The following is a 24,169-nucleotide window of genomic DNA, read 5'->3' as shown; positions in this document are numbered from 1 at the left end:
CTCAATAGCTGAACTGACCCATTTAATTGTCTAAATTTTATAGAGGTACACACCATTGAAAGTAATAGTCATGGGCCTTTCAATGCAACAACCAACTAGTTTGTAGGCAGAGATTCAATGCTTCAGGGATCGACGCAGAAGGAGAGAGCCCTTTTTTTTTCGCATACCAAACTCATGTTTACTGCCTTCACTTTGATGAGTTTAGCCCTACGTCCACAGTAAACAACCCTCACGAGCCTCAGGAACATCTTGCTGCAACAGAAAGGGCCTCGGGAACAACTCGCTATCACAGATGTTGCGTTATAGTTAGCTCACTGCCACAGGTAGTGCCTCAGTGATGGTTTGCTTGTCCACTCTGCTGAGCTTGGATGCTACCGGAAATTATCACCAACTGCCTTGAGTTCCTGTAAATCATCCAACACGGATGGGTAAGCATCCTTCAGGTCAATAACAGCTACACCCTCTGGAGCTTTGCGGATCAGCACAAGTAGCTCATGTTTGTCCTTCAGATCATGCTTGGACTTATATGAGAACCGATGACCATCATAATTTACTTTGACATTCTTCTTCAAACTCTCAAAAACACCCTTGTTGGCATTGATATCAACATAGCATGCCTCATTTATCTCCGCTGGTGTAAGAGCTTGCCTGGTCTCGAAAAGAAGGTCTATAACGCGTTTGATCTGGGCACCAACGGCTGATTTCCTGATACTGTTGATATGCTGAAGCCTCTCTGTGTCATTTGAGAATTTAAGCGGCTGCGCCGGCTGCTGAGCCAAAGATGAAGAAGATGCAGGAGCCTGAGGTTTCTTTGAACTGCTGCTAGTGGTGGTGGTGGTGGTGCTCTTCGGGGGCTGTCTCGTTGCCGCGACCTTGGCCAAAGTAGACTGGCAATTCGCCTGCTGGAAATCAGTGCATATCCAGGGAATCAAAGACCCTGTCAAGGAAGAGAGGAGTTACAACAGAAGGCAGAGAATAATGTCAGATATTTGCAGCGTCTAAACAGTGGCAACGTTTAATGGGTAGCGACTGTGGAGGGGCAGTGGACAGACTCTTCAAGGGACAACGCACAGTCTCACACATTTATTACAATGCAGCCAACTTATGGAGAATTCAACCGTTTATGAAACAACGTGGTCAGTCTGAGATAGCGTTACCAGCAAAAACGTACACAGTGACAGAGATAATGAAGACCACATCAGCGCTATTCAAGGCAACTCAGACACAGAATTATGGGCAGAGGTGGAGGACTGACATGCACATAACAGGCCACAGAAAAACAAGCGGCTCTGATACCATGTTAAACACACATGGAAAACATAGAGTAGGAAAGATAAATCATGTGAGTTTATTTTTTTATTAACATCAGATATACATTTATAGTACAACATATGACTCTTGGGTTTCAGATCCCAAGGTCTCTTGGACTCCTTTTGTCCATTCGACTTCCACACTAACCCACTTAGGATTAGGTGTCCAACAGGATCAAATGACACTAGGCTATTGGAAATTGGTGCAGCTACAACAAGAAACCATAGGGGAAGATCGTTGCAAAAAGATAGGGAGATGGGTGAAAATCCTAGGATAATCGATGAGACCCTATGGCCAGTGACCAAACAAGTTTTAATATGAAACTATGGATGGAGACAACCTATCTTTGGATATCTGAAACAGAAGGGGATAGATCTGGAAAATATAGCTGAAAGTGCTGCAAAAACTCATACTACTCACTTAGTTAAACTCCTCCTATAAAGGTGGAAGTGTACTAGAAGCCCCAGGGGGATAAATTCCACTTCGATGAGTAAATCAGAGTAGATCAAGGCCTAAGCAGGATGAGACAAAGGTCAAACAACCCAGCAGACAGCTCTCAGCAAAACCTAGAAACAGATCTGATAAAAACTCAGAAACCCTAAAATTGCAGGTACTGACCTGTTTTCAGGTGGGATCACACTTTTTGGGCTGAAAGGTGTACTCTGGAATCCAGATTGCACTTTTTGGGCTAAAAAATGTGATTTCTGCTCCTTGATTCTCGATCGACATATCTCAAAAAAAAATGTTGTCTTTGTCGCGCTAGTTCCTGTGACCTGCGGAAAAGACCAGAAAACTTGTGTAAGTCGGAAATTTAAGAGATCTAGGGTTAAAAATCTAGGAAACATTAAGAGATAGAAAAAATAAGAAACCCTAAGCTAAAAACTGAAGGTCACCCAGGTTTGTGGATCTGAAGTATAAAACCACTGGAGTCATCAATTTTTTTGTATTGTTTTCTTCTCAAAGATGTACGAAAAGAACCCACTTAAGATTTTAGATGACAAACAATCTCAAAAATATAAATGGCTGCTAAACATTGTAGATTTGTAGCAACTGATAGAAACAAAACCTACCAAAGCCCTGATCTATGCCACAATCATAGTTAAACAACAAAAAGAAACAGTAATAACTCCAATCATCCAATGGAAACCAGATATACAAAAAATAGATTTTATTATAGTACCTGTGAAGGGAACAAATAAATGTTATCAGTCCCCCTCTATGGGATGGGTTCTTGGATATCCTCAAACATCTTCAGCTTGTGTAGAGTCTCTCTCCTCTATAATGTGTAAACCCAACAAAAAATGGTGTGCGACAATGAAAATAATCAGAGTTACAACAATGAGTGCAGCAATGAAAATAATCAAAAGTGAATAATGGATGGAAAACCCTTCTATTTATAACAAAATATTGAGTTATCCTCAAATAATGAGCAATAATAAAGTATTATTAACCCCATTCTTAGAATAACCACTTGGAATATTTTATTATATTTGGTTAGAGGGAAAAAGTATTTAAACTTTTATTTAGAAATAATAAATCAATAAATGATTTATTTATCATCTCAAGAAATTGGTTAAGGAATAATAAACAAATAATGATTTATTTAATTATTCCCGAGGGATTTAGTCAAATTTGACACGGAACAATAATTAATTAGTGATTAATTAACTATTCCTAGAGAAAGTAAGATAATTAATACTTTATCTATTGATTTTTCATAATTAGGTCAAATATAACAAGGAATAACAGTTGAACAATGGTTTAATTGATTATTCCTAAAAGAAAATCAAATAAATAGTGGTTTATTTAATTATTCTTCATGGGTTTAATTATAAATTACTTAACAAAGGTGGTTTACTAAGTAGTTTCTCACAGTGCAAGCAATTTTACTATGGTAAAATTGGCTTTACATGGTGTACTTCGATCCATCTAGAAAATTAGGCTAGATTATCATTTTTTTGGTGATAAGAATCGGGGATTTGACTTGGAGTGAGGCGATATCAGGTTTTGTCGATTGCCGATCACCAACCACATTCCGTGCTTAGCCCTTGGTTCATCGCTCTCCCGTGACTATTGGCTAGCCCCCTTATCAGAGGTTCTCTATCAACGAATTCCTTGTGATGCACAATGCGATGCTACCCCGGATCACCAATTACTAATTGATGACATCATTAATGACACATGTAGCTTCCTAAGGGGTGACACGTGTCATCGAGATATGCCCCCATAGGACCCTGTTGAGGTCTCTAAAACCGATGCAACAACATTGGGGAAAACCACTCGGTCCAGACCTTAAAGCAGTTCCTTTTCCATTTGGAATAGTGGCTCTGACTAGTTTAGCTAGGTCCAATTACCTTCTGACAACCGCTATCAACTTTAAATATGTCTTCAATTGCTAATAGCTAGGGCCATCATATCAATTCTTCGAGCTGATTGGGCAAGAAGAATGATCCTTAAGTTGTTTTTTTGGGGAACAACCAAACCAATCTAAAGTTTTGCCTCAAAAGAGGACTTCTAGAAATGTAGAATTAATCTAAATGCAAACTAATTCTAAAATACAAGAAAAAGGAACTAAATCCTAATCCTATCTCAATTAGGCAGATATAGATCTAACCCAACCGAGAGAAAGATATTTAATTGATTTGGGATTTAAATATGTTTGGCTTATAATGAATATCAAGCTAACGAAATAGTTCAATTAACTGACATTATGAATACCAAAACATATTCTATTTAAAGACCTCTTAATTGAAATAATCAACCAATAACATTTAGGAAGTAGTTCACAAAATGATATTGATTGTTAAATCAATAATTCGAATGATTAAACAAGAATATGAGGAAATAGTTCACAACATATCATTATTTGTTAAATCGGTATTAAAAGACAGATTTATGAGTAAATAGTTACTCAGAAATCAGAATTCAACACATAAAAATAGAGATAAATAATAACATATGATTGAGACAAGTTACTCATATAGACAATCATGCACAAATATGAATATAATGAAACATTCCTGCCATTAGAAAATGAAACTGTTATTTAAAACAATAGTATTAAAAATACCAATTTATTAAATGCATTTCCCTCACTCACAATGCTTGAACTTAGCTTGTAAAACTAGAGCTGTAATAGTACAAACTCTGCCCATCAAAACATAATTCAGAGTACAAAAGAAAATTCCTCAATAATCCTTCAGATCTGAGTTTTCTCTTCTAACCTACAACTCTAAATCTTTTATACAATAGTGCTTTCAAGAATTCTTGAATTGCAGAGAAGAGTAGAAATACCATGTAATAAGCAATCTGAAAAGATAAATTCACTGTTTATTTATGAACAAAATAGAGGCAAAAAGATAGAAATACCAGATGCACATTGCTCAACTCCTAAAAGAAATAGAAACATTTTCTCACAAAGATGATTCCAGGAGTATAGTAGTGCAACTTCTCAAAATTCTTTATGAAAATTCCTAAAACAATGTTCTAGACGTTCTATTGAGAAAAGTGTGAAAGTACAATAGTGTGAGCTTTCATAAGCCTTTCTTTATAAAATTCTAGACCCTTATCTAATACAACAAGTAAGCTTAAATAACAGAAAACAATTGAATCTATTATGCAGAGCGTTGAAGGCATTTAAACAGATGCCTTCAACAACGCTTAAAGGAAAACAATTTTTTGGTATAAGTTTCTGAAAGTGATTTGCTATCTTCATCAGCTTTGTTTGTTCCATAAAATTCTCTGGGTGTTTGTCTGAATGTTTGATCTGATCTACCACTGTCAGCACAATTTTCTTTCTCCGTCATGAACCTGAACATGGAAAACAAGAATCGATATAATAAACATAAATGAGATGATGCGCGAATTTTATTTGAAACAAATCACTTTTGCAGGAAATCAGGTAAACGTAGAGTGCAATAAATCTGAAACTGACATCATGGAGAGGAATGCGGAGTGAGGAGATGGAGCTTTATGGCTTATCGCAATTAGAAATCAGATTTTTGGGGAAGATCATAAAACAATTGCAATCATAATAGAATCAGGGGTAAAACTTCAGAACAATCACAATTGGTTTAGACCGAGAGTATTTCATAAAATCCAAAAGGGGGCCTTCTCAAATAAAATCACAATCGCAATTGGAATGGGTGGGAGTCTTTGGAAGCTATGATAGTTCCGAACGTGGGGATTTATGGAATAGATTTTATAATCTTGTCTAGTCTGGTTATATCGCATATCGCAAATCGGTAGGGGTGAAAGATTTATTATAAGTTGTGTCCCTATGAAAATTGCGATTTGCGGGGTCCCGGGGTGATGTCGGGGATGTCATTATAGTGACGTCACTATGACATGGAATGGTGATGCAAAAAATGACATGAAAACTGACAAGTGACATGGCGATAATGTGGATCTGACATCACTTATGACGTCATATCGCAATCAGCATTGGGATCAAGCTTGAACTTTTTTTATAATTTTACGATTGCGGTATAGGCCCCGAATGCGATATTAATATAAATCACAGCATATAATCCTATGGGTCAAGGCCTTATCGCATATCGCAATCAAAAAAGGGAGTGAGGTATGGACTTAAGTTTTGTTATTCGCGATAGCCCATGGATGTGGGATTAATATGTATTTGCATGTATTTTCCCATCGAGTCTGGGCCTTATCGCATATTGCAATCGGAAGTTCGGAGCGGGGATAGACTTAAGTTTTTTGGGTCTTTGCGATGTCCTGGATGTGATATTTTAACTTGGCGGATTTAAATCTGTGGTCGGGTCTAGAGTGATATCGCATATCGCAATTGGTTAAGGTAGGAGGCATGGACTTATAGCGGATCATGTGATTGCGATGGACGCGGGGTTATTTTTGGAAATAATTAATAACCCATTCGGGTCCGGTCTTGCCTTATGTTTATTTCTTATGTGTGATGTGGGGTATTTATAGTTTTATAAAGACTTCAACCTTCTAGGATAAAAACTCCATTTTATTTCGTTTTTTCATTAAATAACCCATAATGTTTAATACTTAATCCTAAGTATAGTTTGTGTCTCGAGGGCTATTTAATTTGGTTTTTTGGATAATCAAAGACTTTTCTAAAATTGAAGTGTCCCTATTTTAATATAATAAATTTCATAGGAAATTTATAATATATTAAAATGGGGTTTGTAGAACAGTACAACAGACCCTGAAAGTGCCATATCATCATGCCACATATCCTTCATACTGCCACATCATGATGATGTCAACTGCCTTGTGTCTTTATCGGAGCTAATCCAATGCAACCATTGTGGCCCCCCTAGAGGAGAGAGAAAAGGCTTTCCTGAACTTGGTTATGTGTTGAATTTCTTTGTTAAATGATTTTCGGTCTTTCCTTGCATTTTAACACCATTGGAATTCTTTTCCCATAATTTCTTCATATTGATCACTTTAATATCGTCGATTTCTGATTTCTGACATGTCTTGCGCTATTGCGATCGCCGATTTCAACCCAGACATACGATTTATCAAAACCTTAGTGCGCGTAGTGCCGACAAGCTGGGATTTTATAGAGTGTGATCGGCGATATGCGATGTGACCCTGATGTGCAATTTTCGATATGCCATGTCACTAGAACCTCTGATATGCCATGCTACCTGATACTCTGATTTGTGATTTGTGATATTCTCCTGGACCTCTGATATTCTCTTCTCCTTCATTTCAAAGGCAACAAAAACCCTGAACTTCAACAAGCCATATCTTTTGATCTAGAAGTCCATTTTTGGGCCTCCACATACCGTTGGAAATCTTATTCCGAGCACTATCCAATGGAAAGGGTCTGATTTAGCTTTGAGATATTTTGTGGCTTGGAATATGGATTCATACTTCACTACTCTTTTGCACTTTGGGCAACTGAAAACGCATTTTGCAGTGAGTGACAACATTGGCTCCAACTGGGATAATACCTTGCTCGCAAGGTGCTGAGAACCTGCAGACCTATAGCCTTCACCATTGGGCATGGAGTTAAAAATATAATGAGCTTATACAACCAAAAAATCTCCATGGAACTTTGTTTGCAGGGAGTCCTTTCCTCACCAAACTGAAATGCTGAAATATAAACTCTAACAACTAGAAATTAAATGCTCATCTAGTGAGCTTATTTATATACAACTCCTACTTATGTACAGGGCTTAATTCACCTAAGTGAGTTCAACCCTGAAAATTCTTCAAACAAAAAAACTGATACATTCTCTAGAAACAACCTCTGCTGCTAACTTAAGATTTTCGTCATGTAGTCATATACAGGGTCATAGAACTAACAACAAGAATCTGTAGTTGCCTTATTTCCATGAAAATTCTACTGACCAATATCTTCTCGGTTAGGGTAGTCACAAATATTATTCAGTTCCTCAGCTTTATATTTTTTGAGAAAAAACTTGTTGCTAGAAGCCTACTCCCCACTTATTGGTAAACCACTCCCTTTGAACATTCGTTACCATCTCATCCTCCTCTGAATAATATGAATCATAAATTAAAGGAGGTTCTTGAACTTGTTCTCTAAGTGAAAGATGTGCATTGTGGGCTGGAGCCTCTTTTTTGACCTCCTGGTTGGCCTCCTATTATTGTGCAGCTTCCCATGACTAGGATTGTTGTGGCTTTGCATCACTTGAATATCCATCAGATTCATATACAACATAAGAAGGAGAAACATTAAATTCGCCCGAATAAGATATCTAAGAATTTATTTGCGGCTCGATGATGTTTTCTTCTTCTCTTTCTTGATCATTGGGTGATGCTTCTTGATGCGAATAGATGTTTTCTTGGAGCAGAGCTCCACAAACATCTTTAGCAAGGTCATTAACCTTAGGAATATCTTCATCATTGAAATATGCACAACGATTTTCAAATAGAGCATTTGATGGATATAATCTTTTGCAATAATGATTGAATGCCATATGAAAACCCTTTAAGGAAGATATGTTGCCACGAGGTATTGTTCTGTAGCAAATTATAAAATCATCTTCTAAAGAGTACATGAAACATTTCATTTGTGCATATTAAAAAATAATACCTTGTTATTCCTTGCATTCATGAAAATCCTTAAGGTGATGGTCTGAACTTCTATCCGTGTTTCCACTGAATCTAGGCAAATAGGTATTCCATTCATGAAATGAAGGGACATGATTAGGATGACCAGCAATAGAAGAAACATTCAGTGGGGAAAATTGTTTGGCCAGGAATGAAAAAATGGCCATTTTGAAAACCCCCTAGGTGAGTGATCTCAGTTTCAAAGGTAGGGAAAGTTTTCGGTTTCTTGTGCATCAGAGTGAGTATGAGGCTGCTTGAAATCCAGGATGATCAAATAGAGATATGGACAATGGAGTCGTTAGGATTTTTACCATAAAATTGAAATAGTGGAGTCACCAAGGTGAGATATCTTCAACCCACACTTCCCTTGCTCACCTAACAGAGGGAATGTAAATATTTGTCGTACCCAGGGAAAAATATTCTAATCTATTCCCCGGCAACGATGATAGAAAGATGTCACTTTTTCTAGCACCTGTAGCACAAGTGCTTCAGGAGACATAGAAAGCTTCCTAGAGACAAGCCTTTGGGTTGATTGTAGACCAGTGCCTGGGACATATTAGATAGAGGAGTGCATGGAATAATAATAGTGAGGGGTTTCGACAACACTCTAATTGTCACATAGTTAAAAGGATAATAGAGGGGGGCTAGTTCAATAGGCCTTCATTAAGGTAAACTCATGCCAATACATGGATCCGAATTTTCAGGGGGTAAATCCGACCAACCTCAAAGAGAAATGTCTAGTTTTGGTGGCTGACACACAACAACATGCAGCTTAATATTAACGTTGTAGTAAAGTGAAGAGGAGAAAAGGAAGGAGAGAATTCGATGTGTAGGGATTACTGTAATACAGAATCCTAAGCCACGATGTTCCAGCAGAAATATGGAAGAGGGAGGAGATGAAAGAGCGGAAAGAGTGGAGCGCAAATTAAGGTTTCATGCCATATACCTCATGGGTACCTTTATCACCAAACAACATGAGTAAATCTGTGCTCATATAGGTATTGCAGGTTAATTGAATAACACAAGTAAATCTGTCTTGTACACAGGTACTGTAGGTTATAGACTAACATAAGTAAATATGTCTTATACACAGGTACTGTTCGCTATTTAGCAGCCTAGATAAATCCATGAATCAGAGAGAAACTAATAGCTTCATCACACTATTTCAAAGAAAGAAAAACACATATGAAATGAGATTTACGAAGAGGAAACATAGTATGCATTGATCTGCTTGGAATCACCAGAATAGTTGCATTAATACTTAAAGGTCCAAATAACCAGTCCATTACATTCAGCAATGTATTGCTCTAGTCCCTCATGAGCAAGAAATTACAGCCAAAGTGGAACCAAAAAATTTGGACCACTGCGGGTGCAGAATTCTGGAACCTCCTCTAAGTGTTTCTTCCCCCTATTTATATAGAGAAGGGGGGCTTTGAATCAACATTTACAAAATATCTTAGCCAAGGGCCAACTGTCAGATTGACTAGCTATCTCGGCCTACGATAGCTCTACTGCCCAAAATGATTCCCAAGGATTTGATTCCTTTCTTGAAAATAAATAGAAATTACAAAATAATGAAAAAAAGGAAAACAGAAAGATGATGGAGGAAGTATCCCTATTCCATTTCTGAGATTTCCCCTGATCAGGCCACATCTTTGCCTTTGTGTTCTTCTCCTGCTGCTCGGTCAGTTCCTGTCACTTTCGCCTTAACTTCCTGACTTCTCCACTCTCTGGAGTTGGTAGCGATCAACTGTGTTTGCTTGTTCCAGAGCAGAACTAGAGATTGTCCTGGTAGTCCTTCGCTATGTATCTGAGTGCAGCTCCATGCTGATCCATTAAGTCTTCTTGAGTCCCATACCTCCATTTACTCTCCGAAGATGTGTAGTGAAGCAATCGAATTCATTTCTGTGGCCCATGTAGTCCCCGGTTTCTTGTTGTATGGGATTCTACTGGATTAGCCCATATCAATTTGCAACTACTCCATGCCTCTATTCAATGTCTCAGCTACCGACCGATCCACCTTTAAAACTTTGTACCACGCTATCAGAACATTACTGCATTGACACTTTTATTCTAGAGGACATTACAAATAGCGAGTTCCGCTGCTCCTTGGCCCCCTTTAGTTTGGCCCCTTTCAGTATTTCTTCATCATATGTGTTATCCCCCACAATGTCCGAGGCTAAGAGGAATCGACGGAGGTAACCACAGACCAAGCTTTCAATTTGGTAGCTAGCCCTACCAAACCAGAGAGGGCTCTCTCTATGAGATCATAGCCAAAAAAATTGACTGGAATATAAAAGGATTTTAGGCTAGATATGTTAAGCTTAGATAGGTTTGAAAATTTAGGGTTTTGATGCTTAACAAGGGATGAAAACTAGGTAACTAGGTCAAACGATCGAAAGGTAACAACAACAAAGATATAAAGGAGCAAGGTAGCAGTATTTTTGTGATGGCTTAGGGTTTTTCAATGTAGTGTAGTGTTCAGAAGAAATAAGAAGACTTAATGAGCATATATGTCATGAATTCATTAAGCTAGAAAGAAAATAACATATAGTGATAATTCCATCAAAACAGAGCTTTAAGGAAAGAATTATGCTTATAAAAATAGGAATAATAACTGAAGAAACTGATGAATAGAAAGAAGAGATGAATATCTATCATATGAAACTATAACAGAGAAGAAACAAGATCACAAACTCACTGCACATGAATTCCTAAATATAACTGCAATTGTTCTTTGATTTCTTGAAAATGTTGGAGCACAAGTTACAAGAGTTCTCTCTTCAAATGTCCAACCTTTCTCTATGACTAAGAAAATGATACATATAAACTAAGATAAATAGTTTCCCCACCTTTAGGGGTCGAATCCATGAGTGTTGGAACAATTTCCAACAATATCTCAACCAACAAATGAGAGTGAGAATGTAAAAAACAAACTCTTCTCTTAGACTTTGATTTGAGTTTTTCTTCATTTATGGGCCTAATTAAACATAAAAGCAACCTATCATGCTAATTTATTCACGATTACATCATCAAGACTTTGATCTACTAAAATTACATAATCAAACAAATATCTGGTGAAGAAATGCTCAGAAAACACTATTACAGGCATTTGCGTAGTGCGTTTAGGCATTTGCGTAACGCATTGAGGCATTTTCTTAGCGCCATCTTACAGGAGGATTTGGGACACCTTCCCATGGTCCAAAATGAGAACTTGATAGCTCATTAGAAATCTGTGAGGTTCTAGTTGTCATTTGACTACTCAAGCAAGTGATTTGGACAATTCGGCCAGGATAAAAATGGATTTTCCCAAGACTACGCCCGTTTGCATAGCGCCTTCTTGAAAACGGTGGCAAAAAGTGATTTTTTGACCTGTTTTTGAGCGTTTTCTCCCAATCTATCTACTGAAAATCTTGCAAAAATGGATAGATGACATGTACAAGTGATTATATATCCAAGCATATAATTTTTTTGGCATTTGATGGTTGAGGAAAAAGCGTAGCACCTAGGCACTGTGCATATATGTGTTTGTCAAAATTTCTAGGTTTTCTGCAAAACTAGGGTTTAAATATTGAGAGATATCTCTCTAACAATAAATATTTTTGGAAACCTGAGAGACTAAAAAAGCATGACTAAAACTGGAAATTAACTTCAATTTTTTATTTTATTTTCTGACATACGGCTCCAAGAAAGTTTCATATCTCCCAATATATGATACCTGTGTAAACACTGAAGGATTTTTTTGTCCCTTGGTATATTATTGACAAGAAAATCTTCCACTTTTGTCAAGTTCATCTCCATTTGGTCAGAAACACACTTTGAAACAAAATTGTACCTGTGTGCCGCAAATGACCTCTTGATGAGTTTGTGAGGCACTGATCTCTTTGATGTTAGATGGCTCAACTCTTCATACATGTCCTCCATTGTTGTACTTCTTCTTGTCAGTGTGTATGGCCTCTTATTCCAAGTTAAAACCCTAGCTCACTAGGAGGAAGAATTAGGGTTTAGTTTTGGGAAAATAGGGGATTTGAGACAGTCTTGTAGATGGAGGGGAATGAAGGGGTTAGGGGCTTTCTAAATTCCTGGGGAAATTTTGGGGGGTAGATATAGGTGTTAGGGAGTGTAGGGAAATGGAATTCCTAGGAATTAGTGAGGGGAAGGGGTGGTAAAGTGCAAAACGCAGCCCTAGCCTAGGAAAGTGTCAAAAGTATAGCAATAGGCTAGGGTTTGTGGGAAAGTGAGGGAAATGAGGGGAATGAGAATGGGAAAAGGTTAGGGGAGGTATATGGTGTATAGGTGAGGTTGTTTGAGCATAAAAAGTAGGGTTTTACCACAACAATGAAGTAAAATGACTAGGAGACCAAAAGCACGACAAAACCCTAGGAGAGGGTGATTCACTGGCTCTCGTTGAGAAAATTGATGAAGGGAAGGATGAAGGAGGAGTGAATGAAGTTCACTTACTTGATGATGATGTGATGGAACTATAAATTGATGGAGAAAACCTCTGAAATGAATGATTTTTCTCCCTGTTCAAAAGAGCAACAAGGATGCCAAAAATGTAGCGAGGCAGAAAGAATGATACTCTAGAGGCAATAATTTGATCTTATGAGGGTTGGAATGCACTTTTCTGGTGGAGTGATGTCTTATGAGGGTTGAATGAGAAAATGGACTTGTGTTTTGGTCCTTTGTAGCTTGTGGAAGTCAATTTCTTCATAGTGGTGAGGTGGCCCACCATATGTTTTTCACTTTTGCTTCCAAAACTATGTAGCTTTGGCATATTCATTGCAGCTTTGGAACTTTAGAGCTTATTACATCATATTTGAAATAAATACACTTTGAAACAAAATTTTTTGAGCAAATTCTCTATTACTACTCCATTTGCCAGATTTATGAATGAGATGACAAATATTTATGACTTTGACCTTAATGAACTAATGGTGACACTGAGTTGAATGAGGACCATGATGATATGACTAAGATGATGATGATGATCTTTCAGTGATGGCACATCCAACTAAGTGATGGAAATGACCGGAACATGAAAATTTTGAAAGGAGCAGTAATAGAACTAGACACACTAGGCAGTGACCAAAGTTTTATTTTGAAAACCTAATGAAATGATAAAAATTTGACTTTGAGACCCTAAGAAAAACCTTGTAAGAGCATATTTAATCGCTAGTAACTGGAAAGACTAACAAACACTAATAATAGGAATGAGGGTTATGACCTAGGGCTCAACCTTTATATCAGAGATCCTCAGTCGACGTTTTCAAATCGGGGATTTAACTTGGAGTGACCCAATATCAGGTTTCACTGATTGCCGATCGCCGACCACCTTCCGCACTTAGCCCTTGGTTCCTTGCTCTCCCGTGACTATTGGATAGCCTCCTTATCAGAGGTTCTCTATTAGTGATTATTTGTGATGCACAATGTGATGCTACCCATGATCGTCGATTATCGATTGATGATGTCATCAGTGGCACGTGTAGCTTCTTGAGGGGTGACACATGTCACTTGGATATGCCCCCATAGGACCCTAAAAGTGCCAGATCAGCATGCCACATGTCCTTCATACTGCCATGTCATGATGACTTCAGCTTCCCTATGTCTTTATCAAAGCTAATCCTATGCAGCCACGTGGCCCCTTGGAGGATAGAGAAAAGGCTTGCCTAAACTTGGTTTTGCGTTGAATTTCTTTGTTAAATGTTTTTCAGCCTTTCCCTGCATTTTAACACCATCGACATTCTTTTCCCACTATTTCTTCGTAGTGATCACTTTAATATCATCGATTGCCAATTGTCGACATGTCTAGCGCTATTGCGATCGCCGATCACTGATTTCAACCCAGACCTCTGATTTATTAGAACCTTAATGCAGGAAGTGCCGACAAGCGAGGATGTTATGGAGTGCAATCGTCGATATGCGATGCAACCCTGATGTGTGATTGTTGATATGTCATGTCATTGGAACCTTCGATATGCCATGCTACCTGATCCTCTGATTTGTGATTTGCGATATGCTCCCGGACCTCCAATATGCTCTTCTCCTTCATTTCAAAGGCAACAAAATCCCTGAACTTAAACAGGCCATATCTTCTAATCCAGAAGTCCATTTTTGGGCCTCCACATACCGTTGGAAAGATTATTCTGAGAATTATGCAATATAGAGGGTCTGATTTAGCTTTGATAGCTTTTGCGGCTTGGAATATGGCTTCATAATTCACCACTCTTTTGCACTTTAGGCAACTGAAAACACATTTTGCAGTGAGTAACAACAACCTTAATGTTTTCCAAACTCTAAGGTGGAGGAGGAGGTGGCTGGTCTGAGTAGAAGACGATGGATGGTCAACTACTTCCTCAACGTCTGTCAAACTATGAGGTGGAGGAGGAGGTGGCTAGTTTTCTCTCTTAGGAGAAATATAAGGCACATCCTCTAGCTCTAGCATCTCATCTTCAAGTGATTGAGGAGGAGGTGTAATACAAGAACGATCAACGACACCCTAACCATGATCTAATGGGGTAGTACTATCAAAAGCATCGTGATCACCACCCTCATCATTATGATCATGATCACCACCCTCATCTGACGTATCTGCCACTTTATGCCCTACATCCCTCATCACTATCAGTACCCTACTAACTCTGAAGATGTGACACATAAGAGACATCATCTCGCACGAAAAGTCCCTGTAGAGATCCATGAACTGAGGATCTTCCTTGATGTCTCGAGCCCTCGCATTGCAGACTCCCTCCTTAACCAAATGTCTAGCCAATCTATCGCAATATTCCATCTGAAATCTCAGACCAGCCCTACGGGCTCACTCCCACGCCCCCCTATGGATCTGCCTCACCCTCTTGGGCCTCACACATATCCTCATCTCATCCATTCGGTGGGGGAGGAGGCATGTCCCCATGGAATGGATTGATGTCTACAATATCTAATACACAACAATAATTGGACAATTTCATTAAAAAATTTAGCAAAACAAGTTAAAGAACGTGCTAGACTAATTTTTATTCTAATTAATTAAATAATAAAATGAAACTAGATTAATTTAAAGAAAACACTAATATTACCTCTATCATCTGGAGGCTCAACTGGTATGAATAATATGTTGGGACACTGTCTCCAATCAATCCTCATGTATGAAAATGGAAACAAGATAAATGCATGGTCAAATTCACTGGCTAATAACATAAGTTCCTGGGCATAAATCCTGACTAGATACTCCGGCAGGTCCCTCTTAGGCATCATCTCGCCCCACATGTGCATCTAGACCTCAATCATTGGCCTAGGAGGGCAACGATAAAATGTAGGCCTCATTTCTAGAAACCTCTCAAAAAATAAATAAAAAAGCTCTGAAGTGAAAGGGAAGCTCGCCCTCCCATGTATTGTCACATGACATCTATCTAAAGCCATACAAAACTGCCTCAAAAAAATGGTAGACCATTTGATACATCGTGGCACCTAAATCAAAGAATTGACATAATACAAAAGACGGAAACTAATGTGTTTCCCATCACTACTAAAGTGTGCAATGGTGGTGACTAATAACAAGAGGGACCTAACTTCCTGTGCAACAAAAGAAGAAATCCATAGTTTTCCACCACACACCTGAAAATTTTCTGAACCAACTACATGAGGCCCAACATATCTCTGTGAGTAGGTAAGTTGAATCTTTGTTGCAACCCCATGGGGGACATCAGGGAACTGGGAAATAACCCCCCCTCTCCTATATAGGTTAGTGATAAAGTATATGTCCTCCTTAGAGGGCCTATACCATGCCTCAGGACTGATATGGAAACCCTACTCCTGGACACTCCACTAACAGATCAGATGTGCCAATAAGATAGAGTGTGCCTTCAGGGATGTAACCTTCTCATAGTACTTGAGGAGGCCTACATTCCTTAAGAGCACTCAGGTCACTACACTAATAGGGCGAGGGTATAAATCCCTCTCCCTCTCTCTGGCCTCCCATGGTCAGACCATATTGTATTGGTCCTCCATTTTCTCTTGATCCTACTGTTTCTCACTTTGCTGACGTCTCTGCTACATGATTATAATATAAAATACATAAGCCTCATACATAAAATACAGTTTTTTTATTAAATGAAAAATATATTTATAAATATGGAAACATAACTTTCAATTAAAAAAAAAAATCCCTAGTGCGCCTAAAAAAAAATAATGCACTATCTCCAATGCACTATTAAATAAAACCACACCAGCATCGGTGTGCACATACGTATGATGCACCATTGTTGGTTCACATATTTAAATTTCCATCACAATGCATCTCACTTATGCACCAATGCGCACGTATAACCTTGTCGCACCAAAACGGAATGGTTAGGTTATCGAACACACTGATCTATATTTTTAAATATTATTTTTGTGGTGCGTTGGGTAAATATAAATGCACCAGGTGAAATCTAAAAATGCATTCACTACAATTCTTTTCTTTTTCTTAAATTTGATTTTCTAAGGGGGTTTGAGCGATGAGAGTGCAATTAGGGTTTCTGCATACCCTACAAATGCTCTGAACTTTTCTGATAGGCATAGACTAAAGTGACCCGTGCCGGCTTTGGCAGAAGGATAAGCATCCAAGGGGGAGCGCGGAAGAGCCCCCCTCCTACAAAAATGTAACAACAAGAGAATCAAATGCATAAGGCGCAGGAGCAGCGAGAACCGATGACGGAAATGGAGGGATAAACATAATGCCAATATTGGGGGTTCAATGGAAAAATAGATTCAAAGGACAATTTATTCCCAGAGCCGTTAAGAAGTTGAGGTTTTTATTACCAAACAACAAACAACACTGTAAACTTTGAAACATGAACTAATACAATTATTCGTTTTGTTGAGGTACCAAAAAGATCAACTGATTTTGAAAAGTGGTGATGCAAAATACACACACACACATATAGATATAGATATAGATATAGATATAGATATATATATATATATATATATATATATATATATATATATATATATATATATATATATATATCATAGCTTTTGACACTTTAAATTTGTTTATGTACATTAGTTTTTAGAATGTTAGTGATTTGCATGTCGATTTTAAAATTGTTGTTTGTTTGTAGTGAGGTCTTTATTTTTTTTCATAGTTAAAGAAGAAAGTTGATATTTTAAAGTTTAGATATTCTACAAATTTATATATCCTTAATTAATTTTTCAATGCGCATCAAATAATTGTCTCTAAAAAAACAATAATATTTAACAATTGACATAAAAATAAACATTTTGAATGTAAATATAACAAAAAAATTACACATTTTGATAATTTTTTGCAAGAAATGACATGTCAAAATCACAATTTTTATACGAAAACTTTAACAAAAAATGGTTAAATAATAGTTTTTTTTTTTTTTTTGAATTTCATGTCAAAAAATATTAATAACTATTTTTTTTTCAAAAAATAATGATTCACATAAAAATTAAAGTGAAAATAATATAATACAAATATTGAACATATAACAACATTAACTAAATTCTTATTCTTCTCATAAAATTTCAAAGTCAAACATTACAAGTATAACTAATTAATAGTTACAAAAAATAAGCTTGATTTCCAAGCATAACTTAAATTTAATCAATAATATCACGTAATCCAAACTCTTCATCCTCTAGAGTTTCATCATTGTCCTCTGTCACAATATTTTCTGCTTCATTTTCCTCATTTTCCTCTTCTGGTGGATCTTTGATGTCTGCGAATCTCCCAATGTATGCCTTTCCAATCATTCCATCTAATGGTGGTTGAGGTTCCTTTGCCTTTTTTTCCACACGTGATTCATTAAAATCCCCTTTCCTCAATCCAATTTCTTGCATTGCATCTGGAAGAAATTGAAGAGTATTAATTCTTTGTTGAATAAATTTGCATTGTATTGGGTCTTTTTCAATGGAAATGCAATTTCTTCCTTTTTGTAGGCAACATGCTAGTGTTGTACCTAATTATAAATAACAAAAGAAATAATGAATTAAATTAGTATAATGACATATAAATTAAGAAAAAAGATATTGAAATTCAATTCTATATAATAAAACTTGCATGAGCCTCAAAATAAATCCAGAACCCAATCTCCTTCATTTGAACATAAGTCTATAACATAGTTAATCAATGACTGTGGTTTTTGATAAATTTTAACTATATCTCCTTTTGCTTCTTTATTTTCATATGTTAGTTTTTTCACAACAACATCATAAACTAGTACTTGGCTATGACTCTTTCCATCTACCCGATTAAGAAGCATAGACTTATAACTATCATCTTTTTTCCAACTATCAATATGGATGAACTCAAAATCATTTATATTTGGTTGATCTTTATGATTAAAAAGATTTGACTTTTGCGTGTAACATGAAATAGTAAAAGTTCAATTAAATTATACATAAATGAATTTTTTAACATTAATTAAACATACAATTTCAACGTCTTACCATGTACGTTGCTTCTTTGAGTTTGTTTTCCCCTTGAAGCTTGTCAATAAAATTGCCAATTGTGTGTCTGAATGAAATGTCACAAATATCCATAATGGTGATGATGTGACTTCTACAAATCCAGCAACCACTTTACTAAGAGCTTGATAAGTATAAAGGTCACTATCATAGTCAATTTATGGGATATTGAAACCATGGGGAATATCTGCAATAACTAGGGAATAATCTCTTTTAGGTATGAGTATAGCAATGTCTTCACAGTCACCTTGTATTACTTGATATTGAATAGTGTCAAGCCAATTCCAAATGAAATGAGTAAGAGTTGGATCAAGTTCAACATTCCTAAGACACTTCTTTCTCAATCTTTCGATCTTAATTTTTTCAATAAAGCTTCTGAAACTATCTGGTGCTCCATTTTCATCCTTCCTCATATTTAATAAAATAAACAAATATATTTATAATTTATCAAATAAAAATAGTATACAGATGAATAAAAATGGATATATAAATCAACATACCTTTTTAAATGCAAGATAAAAACCTTTTAGTGTTGATGTAGAGCTTGAATCTGGGTAGTTGCGTACAACATCATCCCAACTGTCTTTATTCAACAATTTAACCATTTGTTCTTGTATTGTTATGTAAACTTCGTGATTGAATAGATAAAGTAAAAAAAAAAAAATGTAATGATATGTTTAACAAATACTACCAAGAATAATATGTTATATTTAAAATAAAATTATAATCTAGAAATAAGTAAAAATAATTCGACAAACTTACTTTTGAAATTCCTCACACATTTCGTCTAATGATAATTCCCTTCACTTCACATGAGATAATATTATTTTGATAAGTTTTTCATCCTGCACTCCTTGCAGTGCTCTCCAAGGTGTGATAGTCATATCTTTTGGAAGTTGCTTCATTTCAGGACTTGAGTTATTGCTGCTACATATCAATGGTTTATACTTTTTGACCTTCTGGTTTTTAATGCCAATGTTCTCCCACATGCTAAAAATATCATTAATCAATTCCCATATCTCTCCAGTTCTAAATGCCAACTGGAAAATGTTATCAATACTTCTGAATATATCATAATGTACTTTGCCACCTTTTGAATTTATTTTTTCCTCAATTTGATAGCCTATTTCTGTACAACATTCCTTTCGAAATTATAGACTAACATTTATATTATCCCCACCACATTTTTCTTCAAATTCATTATGAATAAATATAACCCTTTGGATGAAAGTCATAGACATCCTATACTCATTATCTATATTATGATCCCGTGCCAATAATGTTGCTTCTATATCTCATAAACCAACATAAATGATACATTTCATTGTTTCAAAATGTGGGTTATTGGGATATTCCTCCATCAATTTCCTTTGAGCTTCTACAAAATGGTTCCCCCCAAGCACATAATAATTGTATTCAAAACATTTTGACTTATCAAATGCTTCTTTATTGGGAACTTGAACTGGATCAACAAGAAGCACATAATCAACCACATGAGCATATGGATTGTACCTCATCAATGTCTTCAAATTATGAACATGCAGGTGGTGTGGCTTTCTGATTTGATATTTAAATTGTCCTTGACTTGGCTTATAGATTTGTATGACATTAAGATGAAATGTATGACCACCCTCAATTAAGTTTGTCTTTGTCAAGTTATGTCAAATGGCATTTTGTTTTGTTTTAATAATTCCATCCTCTAAATCAGCTCCTGGTGTAATGATTTCCCTGCTTTCTTTTGAATTTTCACTAGGATCTTCATTGTTGGCCTTGACTATTTGAGAATGATCAACTTTTATTTTATTCCTCCTCTTTTCTTCTAGATAAGTAACATTCTCATCATCAACTAGAACAAAGACATTCTTGGGCATTTTTACTTTTGGTCTTTTATGACTCTTCTCCTTTCTAACATCAGTTCTAATCTCATCCTTAGTAATGGAAACATATTCTTCAATGTTAGTTTCAACTTCCTCATCTTCAAAACTAACATGTCTACCTTTGTTAGATTTATCCACTATAGGCACTCTTTGTTGATCCCTTCGATGTAGTTTTGTAGCATCATGAATTACTATTTTTTGCTTGTTTACAATATCTTCTTCTGACCCTGAGTAGAAAATGTTGACAACATCCATAATATCTTTCTCTATGCAATAAATGCCTCCAAACATAATTGAAATATTTTCAATAAAATTGTGTCAAACAAAATATCATATGTCAATAAAAAATAATTTATAAAAAAATAATGACACAGTTACAATAAAGCAAAACACATAAATATAAATAACAATACTTGCGATATCTTGTGCAATCTCATTTGATTTGTTTACAAATATTTGTAGATTCCGCTATCGTGTCATACATTGACAATGATAACTGATATTTAATCTTGTCATGTGACTTGGGTAGTTTTGTAAGTACATAAACAACTTCAGTGTCCGATATCAAATAGATGTTTGTTACTTTTCCCAACACCTCATAAATTCCACTATCGTTATATCTATATATATATATGTGTGTGTGTGTGTGTGTGTGTGTGTGTGTGTGTGTATGTGTTTGTGTGTGTGTTGTTCGTCTTCTCTATCTTTCACATACCATATATATTCTGTATGGTTCACTTCTTGTGACTTCTTCAAATAGGAAATTATCTTTGTATCGTTTGAGGCACTTGATTGATTTGTAGTTATTAGCTCAGGTTTGGTTCGTTCAACAATATTTTTTGAGGATCCACCTTTAATTTTAGCAGCCTTTGGTCTAGAAAGATTCACAGAAATCTTCCATGATGCATTTTCCTGCAAAAAATATACACATACATATAAATCATTAAATTACAAAAAAAAAAGTAGCTTAAGTAAACAAACAAAATGAAACAAAATCTAAAAAAGATCAATAATCATAAATCATAAATAATTTCTAAAACATAACCTTTTAAAAAAAAAAAAATTAAAATTGAAAAAATGCCCCTCCCACCCCACCCTGCGGCCCAACGGGCTCGTGGGGGTGGAGGCCCCGACGGGCCAGTTGGGATGCGGGGGTGGGGCGGGAGGGACTGCACACATTTTTAATTTTTACTTTTACTTTGGGAAACTTTAGAGGGAAATTTTCATTCTTTAAGCTATATATTATCATTAGAAGAGAGTGCATTTGTATCATTCAACCTCTTCTATTTGAAAGGGATGGATTTTTCTGATAGTGAATTTTCGCTTTGTGAAGCATCAACATCTTCGTCACATAACAACTCTATTCATATTGATGAATATAACGGATATTCTTTCACTATGAATAGAGAGTCACAGTTTCCACTTAGTCCTAAATCTATGGACTATGAGAGAAGCAGTGATGAAGAGCATGATGAAGATTTTCAAATAAATAAAGAGTCACGGTCTCCACTTAGTCCTAATCCTATGGAATATGAGAGCAACAATGATGAAGAGCATGATGAAGAATTTCAAATGAATAAAGAGTCACAGTTTCCACTTAGTCCCAATCCTATAGACTATGAGAATAAAAGTGATGAAGAGCATGATGAATAATTTCAAATAAATAAAGAGTTGCGGTTTCCACTTAGGCCTAATCCTATGGACTATGAGAGCAGCAGTGATGGAGAGCATGATGAAGAATTTCAAATGCATAGAGAGTCACAGTTTCCACTTAGTCCTAATCCTATGGAATATGCAAGCAACAGCGATGAAGGCTAGGATGAAGAATTTCCAATAAATCAAGAGTCATAGTTTCCACTTAGTCCTAACCTTATGGACTATGACAGAAGCAGCGATGAAGGCCGGGATGAATAATTCAATAAATTGAGAGTCACATTTTCCACTTGGTCCTAATCCTAAGGACTATGAGAGCAGTAGTGACAAAGGGCAGGATGATGAATTTCCAATAAATAGAGAGTAACATTTTCCACCTAGTCCTAATCCTAAGGACAATGAGAGCAGTAGTGACGAAGGGCAGGATAAAGCACTTAGTCCCAATCCTAAGGACTATGAGAGCAGCAGTGACGAAGGGCAGGATAAAGAACTTAGTTCTAATCCTAAGGACTATGAGACGAGCAGTGACGAAGGGCAGGATGAAGAATTTCCAGTAAGTAAAGAGTCACATTTTCCATGTAGTAATCCTATGGACTATGAAAACAACACTGATGCACATGATGAAGAATATCCAATAAACATCGAGTCATATTTTCCATTTAGTCCTAATTCTAAGGACTATGAGGGTAACACTGAAGAAGGGAAAGATGAAGAATATCCTCCAAATCAGTATTTCAAAAGCACATATGATCATAGTGAGGATAATATTCCTCATAATGATGATGAAAATTCTTATATAGATGATTTTCCAATGATGGAGATGTTGCCAACAAATATTGTATCCAGGAGTAGGAGCAAATATTTTCGTATCAATCCAAGATGTTCTAGTTATACAAGGGGTAGAGCATAATATCTCACGAGAATAAGTTCTATCAGTGCTCTCATTTTAAGTGAATTTTGTCAAAAGGATTGCTTGAAACATATGGATTTCAAGTTTGCATTGGAGAAAAAGAAGAGATATTTGTCAATGAATAAAACTATGAAAAATTCATATTTATATAGTTGGGTGCACGCAATCTACATTGCCAGGTTATGATTATCATATTGGATCTTTATTTATATATAGAGATGTTTTCAAAATGTTTCATTCAATGGGTAATTTTCGTCTATCAAGAATCCAAGAAAAATTGGAAAAGGATCCCACATTTTATTCAAAAGTACACCATAAATGATAGTTTGGGCCATTATCAAATACTACAATGTCGTGGATGAAAGAATTATTTTAAAAGCATGGAGACTATATGCCAAATATAGAGACAATACATATTCTAGATAATTTCTCAAGATGAGAAATCTACAACTTATACAAATAATATGCAGAATGTGCTGAAGGAAATGGTCGATTTATTACATATCAATATTTTGTGAAGATATGGAAGAAATAATTCAACAATGTTTGCATCCTAAGAAGACAAGGATGGGCAGTTGTAGTACATGTGCTTCTCTTAAATAAAAAAGGGATAAATGTGAAGGGGCAGAAAGAGGTAAGCATTCATAACATTGATTTTTAAAATTGTATAGTCATCAACTATGAAAACGTATTTATTAATGACTTTTTTTAATGTTTTGTAGATTCCATTGTCAAAGCGCTTCAAGAGCATCGCGAACAACAAACAAGTGAAAGGAAAAAGCTGTACAAGCATCAAAAGAAGTGTTATGTTAATCCAAATAAATATTTGGGTTTGATAATTGATAGTATGGACCAGAAGAAAACATTTCTA

The 24,169-nt window shown here is 36.1% G+C and overlaps 1 protein-coding gene across 1 annotated transcript in view; it reads right to left on the bottom strand.

Moving 5' to 3' along the window:
- Positions 1-371: 371 nt before the first annotated feature.
- Positions 372-24,169, bottom strand: part of LOC149152038 (uncharacterized) — a 38,934-nt gene continuing 15,136 nt past the window's right edge. Inside the window, exon 2 of the mRNA XM_089443348.1 lies at positions 372-937. Coding sequence (XP_089299474.1) covers positions 372-937 — 566 coding nt within the window. The remainder of the gene's footprint in view (positions 938-24,169) is intronic.

This window comes from Pinus tabuliformis, chromosome 9 (genome assembly GCF_031772625.1).
Source record: "Pinus tabuliformis cultivar Carrire ecotype Pingquan chromosome 9, CPIR1, whole genome shotgun sequence".
NCBI classification, from domain to species: domain Eukaryota; kingdom Viridiplantae; phylum Streptophyta; class Pinopsida; order Pinales; family Pinaceae; genus Pinus; species Pinus tabuliformis.
The sequence above is the reverse complement of the archived record's forward strand: the minus strand, read 5'-3'. Positions and strand labels throughout refer to the sequence as shown.